Raw genomic sequence first — 15,683 nt, forward strand, 5'->3', positions numbered from 1 at the left:
CGAATGCCCCTGTTGTCCCTGCTTAAGATCGGCCCTGTGGGTGGAATCCCAACAGACAAGGTCAAGGTATTCAAGAAAATGTTGTCCTGGTAGCAATTCCTGAAGGACAATGAAAACAGGAGAAAACCTTTCTCTTCTGCTCCAGAGAAGATCATTGGTTCATGAACTTTACAATCCTTTGCTAGGAGTCCTTTGGGTAAACAAAACCTTATCATCCAGCATGAGTTTACCTTAGGCTGGCCCTCCTCCTGGGACTAGGGTTGTTGTAGATGATAACAGGAGAAACTGCTAGAACTTCACTCTACCTCAGTGGTCTGGTAAAAGTAAAGAGATAGTTCAAGATGGTAATCCTGGGTGGCAGATAAGTGTGATGCGTCATACAGTTCCCTCTGGTAGCTGATGAGAAGGTACTCCTGATACATGTGTGGATTCATGGAGGGCCTTGGTATTTGTGTATGCACCTTCCCAGCAAGGCTTTGAGTGGAGACTTGCACTGATGTACCTTTTATGTAACCAGTCTTCTGGTTGCAGGGGGTGGGGAGAGGGGACTACATCCTTCCTCTGACTCTTTGGGATGAACTGTGAATGGAAGGTCTCAACAAAAATGAAGATTCTACAAGAAAAAGTGCCTGCAGTAGTTCAAAACAGTACATGGTCTTTTATTGCATTTGGACCTCATACTTGTGCAGGGAACAAGTCAGTCTCTGCACCAAATTTAGCAAACTGGAGATTAATCCTTTATTTAAGTAATACAAAGTTATCTTATATATGGTTTATTCATTTTTAAGATACCAGCTTTCAAAGCAAATGCCTACAGATAAGAAGTCTAGTGAAAGAAGACGTCAGCAGGAAGCACAGACTGTATGAAAAGTGAGGCTGTGACCTACCATCTTCCAGAGGTGTCTGAAACTCCACCGGGAGGCTGTAGCTTCCATAACCGGCAACTGTACGAGCCCGTATTTGCACCATATACAAAGTACTGGGACGTAACCCTTCCAGCCGCACCATATTCTTCTGACTGGTCACGGTGTTTGCAATCCCCTCACTCTGACCCTGCTGCAGGAAGGAAGATAGGGAGGGGATTACAGAAAACGAAAGAGGAAACAGATGAAGGGTAGGTGTACATGACACATATTAGAAAAAGCTAGACATGTTACCCAGCAAGATCCCAGTCATTTCCACACCACAATACAACCAAATATACCATCTCGAGGGGATGGGATTTCATATACTGCCTTTCTGTGGTTACAATCAAAGCAGTTCATATATTACATACATACTTATTTTGTACCTGGGGCAATGGAGGGTTAAGTCAGTTGGGCAAAGTCACAAGGAGTTGCAGTAGGAATTGAACCCAGTCCCCCTGGTTTGCAGCCACTGCACTAACCATTAGGCTATTCCCCCAAGAGAGTGGAGTGGAGGAGTGGTCAGAGGATTAGACTGAGAAGCAGAGAAGTCAGGATTCAAACCCTGCCAACACTCCTTGCAACATTGCCTCAGGTGTATCCTGCTACCCGATAAAGCGCTGCTGACTGAGGCCATAACCAGATTTTCAGCAGCTGCATCCAATGTTGCTAAAAAACTCCACAGATTGCCCTGGAAGAGCCGGGAGTTACCTGCAGTTTGGTATCCAGTAACTTAGGACAGCACTGAAATCACCTTTATCTGCCCATTATATCTGGATATTTAACACCAGTTGATACCCTGATATTAGCACTGAATATCCAGGTTCTATTTTATTTATTTGGATTTATTAACCGCCTTTATGAAGATATTCACCTGAAGCGGTGTACAGCAGGTAAAAGTTTAACATAAAACTTACAATTTTTGTTAACAGCATAACAATAGTAAAATAATCAAGAATAAACGTAAATACACTAAATGAAGTAAACTTGAAAACAGTAAGTTGAAACCTAATAATAGAACCACCATGAAACAGTATGAAAAATATACACATTTAACAGCATTGGAATTAAAAACCAGAGATATAATACAATGCTAGCATAATACTAATGATACACCTAATAAGCATTACAACATTCAACTAACGTAGGTATGGTGTTAAAGATTTTCTACAATACGGCTTACCATATAGCTGAGGGACCAAGAGCAGATATCCTATATAATAATTTGCACCATGAACGTTCCATGAAGCTGCCTGGGCCTGTGCCTCCATTCTGATTGGCTGGGCCTGGGACTGAAGCATCGGATGACGTCATCCAGAGAGCCCAAGCAACAGCAGTGCTGGCCCAGGCAGCTTCATGGAACGTTCATGGAAAATAAAAGCTATGAAAAAGAAAGGACAAAAACCAATCGAGACTGCCGCCCACCCGAACCTGCCGCGCTCACTGAACGCCCTCCCGAACAACCCCTGACACAACAGACAAGATGGGGGGGGGGGGGGGGAACACATGAAATAAAGCAACAGAAGCAACTTAACTCCTGCTGCCATGACACAGGTGCCTCACAGGCAGCTCCGAACAGAAAAAGATGATTTGAATCCTACTCCGAAGCCTCTGATGTGCCCCCCACCACGGCACATCAAACACCCCCTCCCCCACCCAAGGCCCATCAAACACCCCCTTCCCCCCACCCAAAGCACATCAACCCCCCCCGGCACATCAACCCCCTCGCCACCCGCAGATGCCAGTAGTAACGCTGTCCGGCCGCTGCTTCTCCTGTTGAGCAGAAGCGGCCGCTACAAAAAGAAAAAAAAAACATACATGTTTTTTAACCCAGCCCAAATCATTCGCAAATACCCGAGTCTTACAACGCAGTCTCTGCAGCCGCTCCTCCTTTCGCCTCCACGTCACTGCCCCTGGAGTAAGACCCCAGAGAAGCGCAGTGACATGACAGGCGAGAGAAGGATTGGCTGCAGAGACTGCGTTGTAAGACTCGGGCATTTGCGAATGATTTGGGCTGGGTTTAAAAACACATCGCTTTTTTCCTTTTTGTAGGGGCCGCTGCTGCTCAACAGGAGAAGCAGCAGCGGCGGCCGGACAGCGTTACCACTGGCAGCTGCGGGTGGTGAGGGGGGGGGTTTGATGCGCTGGGGGGGGGGAGGGGGAGGGTCGCTGGACATGGGTGGCTGCAGGGAGGACAGGAGGGTCGTTGGACATGGATGGCTGCAGGGGGCACAGGGGAGAAGGAGGTGGGGAGGGGGTCCTGAGAACCAGAGAGGTGGGGGTGGGGACTCATACTCACTGTCTCTCACATACACTCTGTCTGACACACTCCCTGTCTATCACACTCTACCTCTCTGTCACACACACAGACACTTTGTCTCTCACACACACTCTGTCTCACACAAACACACACACACTCTGCCTCTCTCTCATTCTCTCTCTGACACACACATACTCTGTCTCTCTCTGACACACACACTCCATCTCTCACACACACTCTCTCTCTCAAACATACACACTCCGAGGAAAACCTTGCTACGCCCGTTTCACTTGTGTCAGAAACGGGCCTTTTTAACTAGTACGAGTCAGTTGGGATAATTAGATGGTTGGCTAAACTCAAGGCAAGTTCATTGTATAGTTAAAACAAGAGATAAGGAACTGATCTAAGTTATAGTGTGTGTAGCAAGATAGTCCAGGTGCAGAATGAGTGTATAGTCAGTCACCCTATGTAAACAGTGACCTGAATATCGGGCTATTAGATTTCATGCCCTCTAGGGATAGAGAAATACTTAATGTACCTTAAAGTAACTCACTTTTAGGAGCCAGTAAAAAGACATGAGCTAAAGCCATATAAAAAGATAAAGAAATAAAACTAGAAACAAAGAAAACTATAAAAATGCACATCATATAATCGTCATGCTTTCTTCTGCTCTAATCTTTGGACTCTCCCTTTCTCCACTTCCATTCACCAAGAATCCTAGGAAGAGATGACAGTGACAGGGAACAGAAAACAAAATATAGGGAAATAGAAGAGAGGAACAAGAGCAGAGTTAAAAAGAAGAGAAAATGAAGAGAGAAAGAGAAGAGGAAGAAGAAGCAGAAATGGGGAAGAAAAAAAGAAGAATGAAGAGGAAAAGATGGAGATGAGAAGAGAAGGGTGACTTGAGAAGGGAATGAAATGCAGGCATGGGGGGGTGAGAATGGAGCAGAGAGGAAAAGGAAAAGAGAAAGAGGAGGGATGAAAAAATGTGTTATAAGATAGTGTTCAAGATATGATAGTCACCAAAAATACAGAAGAACAAGGACCTCGCAGAGAAAAATCACACTCGGGATACAGCGAAGATGAAACAATCAGACCATGATGCTGTGTGGTCTAGTTATAGTTATAGCACTGTTTAATAAATCTTCTAGACCACACAGCATCATGGTCTGATTGAGTCACCTTCACTGTCTCCTGAGCAGGATACGATAGTACCAAATGTTTAAGGAAAAAAACAAACAAAAAAAACCCAGAAGTCATAGCACCCATTCCCAAAAATCTGTCAGTTGCTTCAGTAATTTCAGAAGTTACCCAAACGTTTGTCTTCCAATCCACATCACCAGTAGCTGGAAAAAAAGCTGACCAGACATATCTGGTTTAGAGAAAGTGGCACTTGGGGTGTACGGGGGGCATGGTTTTAATTTAGCTGACTTAGGGCACCACATAAATACTGAAATACCAATACCTTTACAAAGTACTTGATCTCATAGTCCAGGATGATTCCATTTGGCCTTTCTGGAGCAGCCCAGGAGAGGGTCATACTGCTGGTTGTACTGCTATGCAGGTGCATTCTGGGAACCGCAGAAGGAGCTATAAAAATGAGAACAGCTGTTAACACCACTTTCACCCATATTACTGAACATCATGACGACTCCTTTGGGTATCTTTCCCCCTAAACCAACCTCTCCTCCTCCCCCATTCTCTATTTCTGTGGATAACACTCTCATCCTTCCTGTCTCATCAGCTCGTAACCTTGGGGTCATCTTCGACTCCTCCCTCTCCTTCTCTGCGCATATTCAGCAGACTGCTAAAACCTGTCCTTTCTCTATATCATCAGCAAAATTCGCCCTTTCCTTTCTGAGCACACTACCAGAACCCTCATCCACACTCTTATCACCTCTCGCTTAGACTATTGCAACTTGCTTCTCACAGGTCTCCCACTTAGCCATCTCTCTCCTCTTCAATCTGTTCAAAATTCTGCTGCATGACTAATATTCCGCCAGGGTCGTTATGCTCATATTAGCCATCTCCTCAAGTCACTTCACTGGCTTCCTATCCGTTTCTGCATACAGGTACTTATTTGTACCTGGGGCAATGGAGGGTTAAGTGACTTGCCCAGAGTCACAAGGAGCTGCCCGTGCCTGAAGTGGGAATCGAACTCAGTACCCCAGGACCAGAGTCCACCACCCCAACCACTAGGCCACTCCTCCACTCATTAGATTGTAAGCTCTGTCGAGCAGGGATTGTCTCTTCATGTTCAAGTGTACAGCGCTGCGTACGTCTAGTAGCAGTAGTATACTTGAAACAAATGCTTTTAACACCTTCATGTATGCTGATGACATCACAATTTATATTCCTTTTGCAAATGACTTACAACAGACACTGAACAATGGAATCCTGGGCAGCTGATTCCAAATTGAAACTTAATAGAGATAAAACTAAATTCCTTATATTAACCAAGTCATTTTCATCCCACACCTTATAGTAAATTCACTATTAACAATATAACATACCCATTAGATACAACAATGAAAATCCTGGGAGTACACATCAATCAACATTTGACTTCCAAATTTCAAAAATAGTCTCCTTTATCTTCAACTCACTATGGAAGTAAAAAAAAAAATCAGGCCTTTTTTACCTAGATCAATATTCCGCACATTGGCCCAATCCTTAATACTTTCCGAGCTCAACTATTGCAGCATCATTTATGCTGGATGCAAGAACCATCAAGTTAGAAAACTTCAAACGAAGCACAGAATACTGCTGCCCACCTGGTCTGCAGAATACCCCTTACTCGAAAGCATCCTCTTTACTTATAAAATTACACTGGCTTCCATAAAAGGCCAGAATTACCTTTAAACTGTGCTTTTTTGTATATTAAATCTTGTATGGTATGTCTCCCTCATTCGTGTAAAAACCTCACTGAACTGCCTAAACGAAATACTCTAACCACTTCTAGAGACTTCTTATCTCTTTACTATCTTTGTTGCAAGAACGTTATCTACAAATCTATTGATACTGCAGGCATTTCTTATCAAAGTACTAAGAAATGGAATTCATTGCCTAAACATCTTAGATTCCTAGTGGACTATGGGGCTCATTTTCAAAGCACTTAAACACACATTAACAGTATCTATGGAACTTTGTAAGTCTAAGTGCATTGCAAATTGGCCTCTATATGTCCTCCCGCAAAATGCTGAAAACATTCTTAATGAATACTGCTTTTAATAACGACAAAATACGATTCAACTGTTAATGTTATTATATATACAAGTACATAAGTATTGCCATACTGGGACATACCAAACATCTATCAAGCCCAGTATCCTGTTTCCAACAGTGGCCAATCCAGGTCACAAATACCTGGCAAGATCCCAGAAAAGCTCAATACATTTTATGATGGTTATCCCAGAAATAAACAGTGGATTTTCCCTAAGTCAATTTAATAATGGTCTATGGACTTTTCCTTTAGGAAGCCGCCCAGACCCTTTTAAAACTTTGCTAAGCTCACCGCCTTTACCACATTCTGTGGCAAAGAATTCCAGAGATTAATTACATCTTGAGTGAAGAAAAACTTTCTCCGATTCGTTTTAAATTTAATACTTTGTAGCTTCACCGAAAGCCCCTTAGTCCTAGTATTTTTGGAAAGATTAAACAGACGCTTCACGTCTACCCTTTCCACTCCACTCATTTTATAGACCTCTATCATATCTCCCCTCAGCTGTCTTTTCTCCAAGCTGAAGAGCCCTAGACGCTTTATTTGTTGCATTTGTATCTCACATTTTCCCCACCTATTTGCAGGCTCAATGTGGCTTACATAATACTGTACAGGCAATCGCCAAGTCCGGTATGGAAACAAATACAATTTGGTATTAGGGTCGGGTAAGGATAATATCTTCAGGTACACAGGGATAGAAAATAGGAAGGAATATATAATGTCTAGTACAATCTATGGTTTTGCTGTGTTGCAGGGTTGAGGCATCTAAGTTAGGTCGGTGGGGAATGCTTTTCTGAATAGGTAGGTCTTTAATGACCTCCTGAAGTTTAGGTGGTCATAGATTGGTTTTCACAGTCTTTGGTAGTGCATTCCACAATTGTGTACCTATGTAGGAGAAGTTGGATGCATAGGTTAATTTGTATCAGAGTCCTTTGCAGCTTGGGTAGTGGAGATTCAAGTAGGTGCGTGATGCTCTGGCTCTATTTCTGGTTGGGAGATCAATCAGATCGACCATATATCCTGGGACTTCGCCATAGATAAACATGTGGATCAAGGTGTAGATTTTGAAGGTGATACATTCCTTGATTGGGAGCCAATGCAGTTTTTCTCGAAAGAGTTTGACACTTTCGAAACGTGTTTTACCAAATATCAGCCTGCGGAATATTTCCCTCAGGAAGAAAGGTTTTATACATTTAAGTTTCCACATTGAATGAAACATTTTCTTTACAGTGGCGTTTACTTGGCTTACAAGTGTAAGATTGCGACCAATTGTAATGCCTAGTATTTTGAAATGGGGAGGGTGTGATCTGGGCTGTTTAAGGTTGTGAGTTTATAATTATTGTGTTTGGATGAGAAGATGAGGCAGTGTGTTTTTTCAGTGTTCAGTTTCAACTGAAATGAATTTGCCCATGAGTCCATGATATCCAAACCGCCCTTGATTTCGTTGGTGATTTCTGTTAGATCGTGTTTGAAAAGGATGTAAATTGTGACGTCATCAGCATATGTGAACGGGTGAAGGTTTTGGTTGGATAGGGATTTGGCTGGGGGGGGGGGGGAGGTCATCATTATATTGAAGAGTATTGGTGAAAGTTGTGATCCTTGAGGTACTCCGAAGTCTGCTTTCCACGGTGGTGATATGTTTGTTTGTGATTTAACTTGGTATGTTCTGGTAATTAGGAAACCCTTGATCCAATTAAGTATATTTCCTCTAATCCCGAAATGGTCTAGGAGGCGTACCTGTGGCAATTTCATATTTGAATTTGGCCAGGAGAGTGAGAGAGTGACTAGTACATAGCCTTTCCTATTAGGGAAGTCATCCCATCCCCTTTATCATTTTTATCGCCCTTCTCTGCACCTTTTCTAATTCCACTATATCTTTTTTGAGATGCGGTGACCAGAATTGAACACAATATTCGAGGTGTGGTCGCACCATGGAACAATACAAAGGCATTAAAATGTCCTCATTTTTGTTTTCCATTCCTAATAATACCTAACATTCTATTTGTTTTCTTAGCTGCTGCAGGACACTGAGCAGAAGGTTTCAACGTATTATCTATCTTCAACGCTTCTCTGATAGTAACAATCTATGCTTACTGTTAACCATAGGCGTAGTTTGACTGTTTCATTTGGGGGGGCAAAGGATGGGGCGGAGCATATTAGCATATTCATTTGCATATATACATGTGCAAATGAATATGCTAATATGGAGGAAGGAATTGAAATTTACAGACAAAATATCACAGATGCACATTTCAAAAAGCTGACATATTTCAGTTAATAAATTCTGAATAAAATACTTTTTTCTACCTTTGTTGTCTGATCATTTAGTTTCTCTATTCGCAAATGATATGTATGCTTAATTTGCAGTTCCCTCTCTTTGAAGCATCCCCTCCTCTGCAGTTTTTGCAGCTGGCCTCTCTCTCAACTGTCCTCCAATTGTCCAGCAGCTCATCCTTCTCCCTCTCACCTCCTGATTCTGCAGGCCTTCTCTCTCTCAACCCCCCCCCCAGCCTTGTGATTCAGCTCATTCAACCTCCCTAGTCCAACAGCTTCTCCCCTTTCACCCCCCCCCCCCCCCCACTGATCTGGCAGCTTCCCTCTCTCTGACCCCCTCCAATTCGACAGTTCTCCTCTCTCTCAACCCCCCAGGTGCCTGTAATCCAGCAGCTCCCCCTATCTCAATCACTCCCAGCCTGTGTGATCCAGCAGTTCCCCCTCTCTTAACCCCTCCTGCCCCTGTGATTCAGTGGCTCCCTCTCTCAAACAACCCCCCCCCCCATTCCAATAACTCTCCTCTCTCTCAAGCCTCCCCACCAGCACTTGCAATCCAGCAGCTCCCTCTCTCTCAAATACTCCATCCATCGACCAGCTTCCTTCTCTCTCACCCGCACCAATACGGCAGCTCTCCTCTCCACCCCCCAACCCATCTATTTTTAAATAAATGCTTCTCTTCTCTAGCAGCGGCGAATGGACAAGCATAAAAACAGCAAGCAAGCGCAGCCAGGCTCAAGTACTCCGTCCTTCACTTTCTGAATCCTGACCTGTCAGCGTCCCGCCCGAAAGGAAATGACATCGGAGGAAGGCGGGACGCTGAGAGGTCAGGATTCAGAAAGCGAAGGACGGAGTACTTGAGCCTGGCTGCGCTTGCTTGCTGTTTTTACACTTGCCCGTTCGCCGCTGCAGGAAAGAAGATTAAGTTGTCTTCGTCGTTTGGGGGGGCATTGCCCCCCCTCGCCCCCCCCAGTCTACGCCCATGCTGTTAACTTAACCTTTTATTGTTAGTCAATGCTGTTTATTGCTTGTAAGAGACACTGAACCCGAGCCAGTTTGAGATAATATGGGGGTACAAATATCATAATAAATACATATTGAAGTGCTGGGATTAGGTTTCTACCTCTGAATCTATTCCTGGGGATTTCATTGTTCTGTGTAATAAGTTTAAAAACCGGGCTGTCGACAGAGATCCAAACAGAAAATGAATACCAGCATTTACGGAATCAGCCGCAAGGCTCATCCAGCTACATCCCAGCTGATCTCTGCAACCTCTGTGCTTATTCCAGGCTTTCGTGAATTCTGTTATTGATTTTGCTGCTACCATACTAGAAAGTGATTCCTTGCATCAACCAGGGAAAAATATTTTCTAGTCTTATTGTGACCTAGAGTTTCTTTCCATGGAAAAAGGTAAACAGCAGAACCAGTGTTAACATATTTATGGAACCAGGAGTGATCAATTTTAAAAATGACACAAAATTATTCAAAGAACTTAAAATACGAACAGACTAGAAAATTGCTGGGGACGTGGCCAGACTAGGGATCTGGCAAATGAAACTTAATGTGGCCAAATGAAATGTGACACATACATTTTTCTTTGAAACTTATCCCACCAAAAATATCTAAAATACAGCTATACCTGCCACTTGTATGCAGAAAGTCTGAGAAAATATATACTCACATTTTGAAAATCCAAATTATGCATGTGTAAACAAGTAGAAAGAGTTTAAAATGTTTCTCCCATGGTGAAAAGGAGCACCTCCCTCCCCCCAGACTCCAGCACTGGGACAGCAGCAAGTAAGAGGGGGAGAGCCAGAGGGAAGACAGCAGAGTGACAGACTGCAAGGAACCAGCCAGAGATCAGGGCTGCTGCAGAGAGGAAAGTTACCAGGCACAAGCACCAGCTACCCTGGAGTAGACCATGCTTGGAGCCCCGTGCACAGAAAGCAGGTTCCCATTAGCCCTCAAGCCTACTTGCATGGCAGGAAGTGATCTCAGAAGGAACAAAGTCCTCCCACCAGAGGAGCTGACAGTCAAGAGGGGAAGTGAAGACCAAAAACGAAAAGATAAAGAAAATGAAGTGACAAGCACGTGCACAGGCAGTCAGTGACTCAGATACTTGGGGAGGCTAAGGTGTGGGGGGGGGGGGGGGGGTTGGACGAGATGGAAACAAAACCTCCACACAAGGACACAACAACAGAAGAACAGAGGTGGCTGAGAGGAGAAAAGGACAACCAAGACATATACTACATCGGGTCTCCAACATTCATATTTTCCTTTCCACGTTCTTCCATTTTCTGCCTCTTTGTCCATCAGATTTCATGCATTCCCATTAAATCTCTCCCTATGTTTTTTTACTGGATTTACCTACAGCTTTCCATCTCTTTCCCTCACCCAGACCCTCCCATTCACCTTCCTCTTATGCTCATCTTTCACTAACTCTTCCCTCTCTATCCCTCCTGCCATCAAGCATCCCCTGTCTCTTCTGCCCCCCCTATCATCCAACATTGCCCCCTTGTCTTTCTGCCCCCCCCCCCCCATCTACCATTTTTTGCTTCCCCCATCCCTCCTGCCCACCTGCTCACTGCCACCTCCATCAAACCCCCTGCATTTCTGGGTCTGCAGTGGCTCTGCCAGTCCTGCCCCTCCAAAACAGGAAGTCTACATCAGAGGTAATGGGGAGTGCCAGAGCAAGCATCTGTTTTTGTTTTTTTAGCACCACAGACCTGGGAAGGCTGCAGGTCCAGCAGAGATGGCGGCAAGTGGGAGGGACAGGAATAAAATGGATGGGGCTGGGAAGCTTAGCCTCTCCAAGCCTTTCATACAGGGCACCTATGAGCATGCGGTGGCCAGTGTCTCAATAGCAGAACATAGAAAGCAAGTGCCTGAAGATCAAAGAGACAACCCATTGATTGGAAGAGCAGAGTTAACATGGAGATAAGACAACCCCTCACCCATCTTTTCTCCAGAGAAGCAGAGAAAGGGAGAAAAAGTCTGTTGTGCTTCCAACCTAGAAAGGGGAAGCCTGAGCTGAAGCAGGAAAGAAGGAGAATTCATTAGAGAGCTGCAGAAGGACTGTCCAAATGCAAGGTGAGCAGGGTTTGCATGCTGCTGAAGCCAAGTAGAAGGAGAACCTGCAGCAGAGGTGCTCAAAGAGAACAGAGCTTCAGCTATGTACAAAAATGGTCTGGTTTGCATGAAAGGCTATACCACAGGAAGGAGGCAATAGCTGGGGGAATACAGGCACAATGAGAAAATCTATCAGAGGATTAGCAGAGTCAGAGCACTGGTAGAGAGCCACAGTGTGTATATGCCAGCTGAGTGAGAGCGAGAGAGACTGCCAGTAAGCAAAGGAGAGTGGGAGAGAACAGACTGAAAAGCTGAGAGTAGTTAATTGAGAAAGAAATCCTGAAAGTTAAAATACTGTGTGTGCAGTACACATACAGAGGAGCACCAGCTTATTTTATTTTCTAGTTAGAAAGTGGTACAGCCAAGGTTCAGGTGTGCAGTAGAGACCATAAACACAGAATATAAGAAGAAATTGACTATAAGTAGGGGATTTTCTCCCTTTGAGTTTTTAAGTTAGGGAAAGTTTCCAGTGAGAGGAACTATGCCAGGAATCAGAGGCCTGAAGGAATCACTTAGCTGCAGTAGCACTAACCAGCAGATGGACCAAGCAACACACGAGGTCATACCTGTTAATCCTGAAAGCTCACACACTTTGGGGTACCCTAGCACACATTTGTTGCAGGGGTAACTCAAAGTATTCCCAAGAAATGCTGAATGAAAAAGACCACCTTCAGGGGTTACAGAACTTGTGTGTGAACATCAATGAGGTTAATGCTAGAGGGGTGGAAATTGCAAAGTGTGATCTTGAGCAGTGTTGTTATACAGCAAAAAACTATTGAACACTTGTGAATCTCAATTTCTGTTCTTTAATCCTGCCCTTCTTTTATTCTACTCCATGACCCTTAATAAAATTTAGCTGAGTGACCATCCACATCTAGTAATGGCCAACCTCTTCCCATCCCTTAACAGATCAGTTTATTTTGCTAACATCTCGCCTTTGCAGCAGTAGATCTTCTCCCCCACCTCTGTGGAAACTATTCATAGCACTTCCTAGTTCCATCATGAAGGGGTCGTATCTTTTTGTGCTCTGCCAATGAGACAGTTGAAAGCCTGGGCAACCGACCTTGCCCAAGCAGGTGTGTGGGTTACATATGTAAATCCAAGCTCTGGCCAGCTCTTCCCCCAAATAAACATGCCCAAAAATCACATTATGTACACACTTTAAGACACAAAGGGGATAATTCAGTGCGTGTGAAAACAGCCCACAACACTGGTACCTGCACGTGAAACGAACCACAACACTGGCATAACACTGACACTTGTGTGGTACCTGCCAATGTCCCAGCTATGAGCTATTCTAGAAAAGACAGAGTTTGTACATAAGTACATAAGTAATGCCACACTGGGAAAAGACCAAGGGCCTATCGAGCCCAGCATCCTGTCCACGACAGCGGCCAATCCAGGCCAAACATTCTATACATGTTATTCCTGGGATTTTGGATTTTTCCCAAGTCCATTTAGTAGTGGTTTATGGACTTGTCCTTTAGGAAACCGTCTAACTCCAGGTAGGTTGGTGAATACATGGTACAAGGGCAGGGTCTGGACAGAGCACAGATATTTATGTGTGTAAATTATACAGAACCATAATTTTTACCTGCACTTTGGCAATTTAAGAGCAGGTATTTACTGCCTTAAATTATAGCTATGAATTTACTTGTTACACTAGTATTTATAAAGGAAAGAAGGCGCCACATAGGTACCTTCTAAGTGTCTGAGTCCATTCTTACAGAAGTTTCCTGATAAGAGTCTGTGCAGCATAAGCAGCCATTACCATGCAGAAATGGCTTTGAAACTTATGGAGCACAACGCGAGGGGAAGAGATTCCGGTGCTTAGTCGTTGGTATGGATAGGCTACAGTGGTCTTATCTACTGTCATTTCTTATGAATGCCAAGTGCCGAGCATGCTATTTCATACCTATGGGTCATGTGGCACTTAGAACACGCTACACTTTACTAAAAGGGTCCCTATAAGAATCTGGAAATTAAACAACAAAACTTTTCTAATCGAAAATAAGATGAAGACTCGGGAGCAATGTCAGCAAATATCTTTTCACAGAATAGCAAAATGAATGCCTGGAAGGCCCCCCTAAGATGGTGATGGAATTCAAACAGGAGTGGGATATATACAAAGGATCCCTAAGGATGATTACCAAGGATTGAGTGTTCTCAGCTCAAAATAAATAAACACAACCCTTAATGCAGCTAAAACAGAGGTCCCTTGGGTCCATAAACTTGAAGAGACTGATCCTCTACCAGATTTAATATTAGGAGGAGCAACACTACCATTATCCCTGAAGTGTGTATTTTAGTGATGATCTTTGATGTAATGTCAAATTTCTAATGCTATGTGGACTACTTTTTTCCATATAACCGTCATCCTTACTTGGCTACAGAAGACTTGTTAATTAACCCCTGCCTTGGTGATCATTTGCCCTGAGCTTTACCTACTGTGCTAATCTCCTCTCTGCTTCCTGTTGCTAGATTCCAGAACTGATTTTACTGTCCTTCTCTTCCAGGAGGCCATGTGGCTCTTCTCTTTAAGAAGTCCATCACTATTGGAGCGAATGCTGAAGAACGTACGTAAGGAACAAGTTGCGTTCCTTCGTGCGCACATGACAACATACTATCATCTTCTTATTTTTACCGATTGCCTCTCCTCCACTTTCAGTTTCTTTGCTGGGTTGCTCGTCTTCCAATTCTTACCGCTCCAATGGATTCTCTTTGCTACATTTAGTACTACTACTACTACTATTTAACATTTCTAAAGTGCTACCAGGGTTACGCAGCGCTGTACAATCTAACAAAGAAGGACAGTCCCTGCTCAAAGGAGCTTACAATCTAAAGGACAAAAAAGTGCAGTCAAACAAATTGGGGGCAGTCTAGATTTCCTGGATAGAGGTACAATGGTTAGGTGCCAAAAGTGACATTGAAGAGGTGGGCTTTGAGCAAGGATTTGAAGATGGGCAGGGAGGGGGCTTGGCATATGGGCTCAGGGAGTTTATTCCAAGCATAGAGTGAGGCGAGGCAGAAAGGGCGGAGTCTGGAGTTGGCGGTGGTGGAGAAGGGTACTGAGAGGAGGGATTTGTCCTGTGAGCGGAGGTTACGGGTAGGAGATTAAGGGGAGATGAGGGCAGAGAGGTAATGAGGGGCTGCAGATTGAGTGCATTTGTAGGTTAGTAGGAGAAGCTTGAACTGTATGCGGTACCTGATCGGAAGCCAGTGAAGTGACTTGAGGAGAGGGGTGATATGAGCATATCGGTCTAGGCGGACGATAAGACGGGCAGCAGAGTTCTGAACGGATTGAAGGGGGGATAGATGGTTAAGTGGGAGGCCAGTGAGGAGTAGGTTGCAGTAGTCAAGGCGAGAGGTGATGAGAGTTCGGGTGGTGTGCTCGGAGAGGAAGGGGCGAATTTTGCTGATGTTATAGAGAAAGAAGCGACAGGTCTTGGCTGTCTGCTAGATATGGCAGAGGAGGAGAGGGAGGAGTCGAAGATGACTCCGAGGTTGCGGGCAGATGAGACGGGGAGGATGAGGATGTTGTTGACTGAAAGAGAATGGAGGGAGAGGAGAAGTGGGTTTGGGTGGAAAGACAATGAGCTCGGTCTTGGTCATGTTCAGTTTCAGGTGGTGGTTGGACATCCAGGCAGCAATGTCGGATAAGCAGGCTGATACTTTTGGCCTGGGTTTCCGCAGTGATTTCTGGTGTGGAGAGGTAAAGCTGGGTGTCGTCAGCATAAAGATGGTATTGGAAACCATGAGATGAGATCAGCGAGCCCAGAGAAGAGGTGTAGATTGAAAAAAGAAGGGGTCCAAGGACAGATCCCTGAGGAACTCCAACAGAGAGCGGGATGGGGGTGGAGGAAGATCCATGAGAATGTACTCTGAAGGTACAGTGGGA

The 15,683-nt window shown here is 44.4% G+C and overlaps 1 protein-coding gene across 2 annotated transcripts in view; it reads right to left on the reverse strand.

Moving 5' to 3' along the window:
- Window positions 1-15,683, reverse strand: part of EPHB3 (EPH receptor B3) — a 131,114-nt gene that overhangs the window by 16,019 nt on the left and 99,412 nt on the right. Inside the window, exons 6-7 of one of the 2 annotated variants that reach the window (XM_030216247.1) lie at window positions 4,631-4,755; window positions 888-1,053 (exon numbers count right to left, since the gene is read on the reverse strand). In XM_030216247.1, coding sequence (XP_030072107.1) covers window positions 888-1,053; window positions 4,631-4,755 — 291 coding nt within the window. Of the gene's footprint in view, window positions 1-887; window positions 1,057-4,630; window positions 4,756-15,683 lie in introns of both variants that reach the window. The other variant, XM_030216245.1, reaches the window with a different exon arrangement.

The sequence above is a fragment of the Microcaecilia unicolor genome, chromosome 10, assembly GCF_901765095.1.
Source record: "Microcaecilia unicolor chromosome 10, aMicUni1.1, whole genome shotgun sequence".
Taxonomy (NCBI): Eukaryota; Metazoa; Chordata; class Amphibia; order Gymnophiona; family Siphonopidae; genus Microcaecilia; species Microcaecilia unicolor.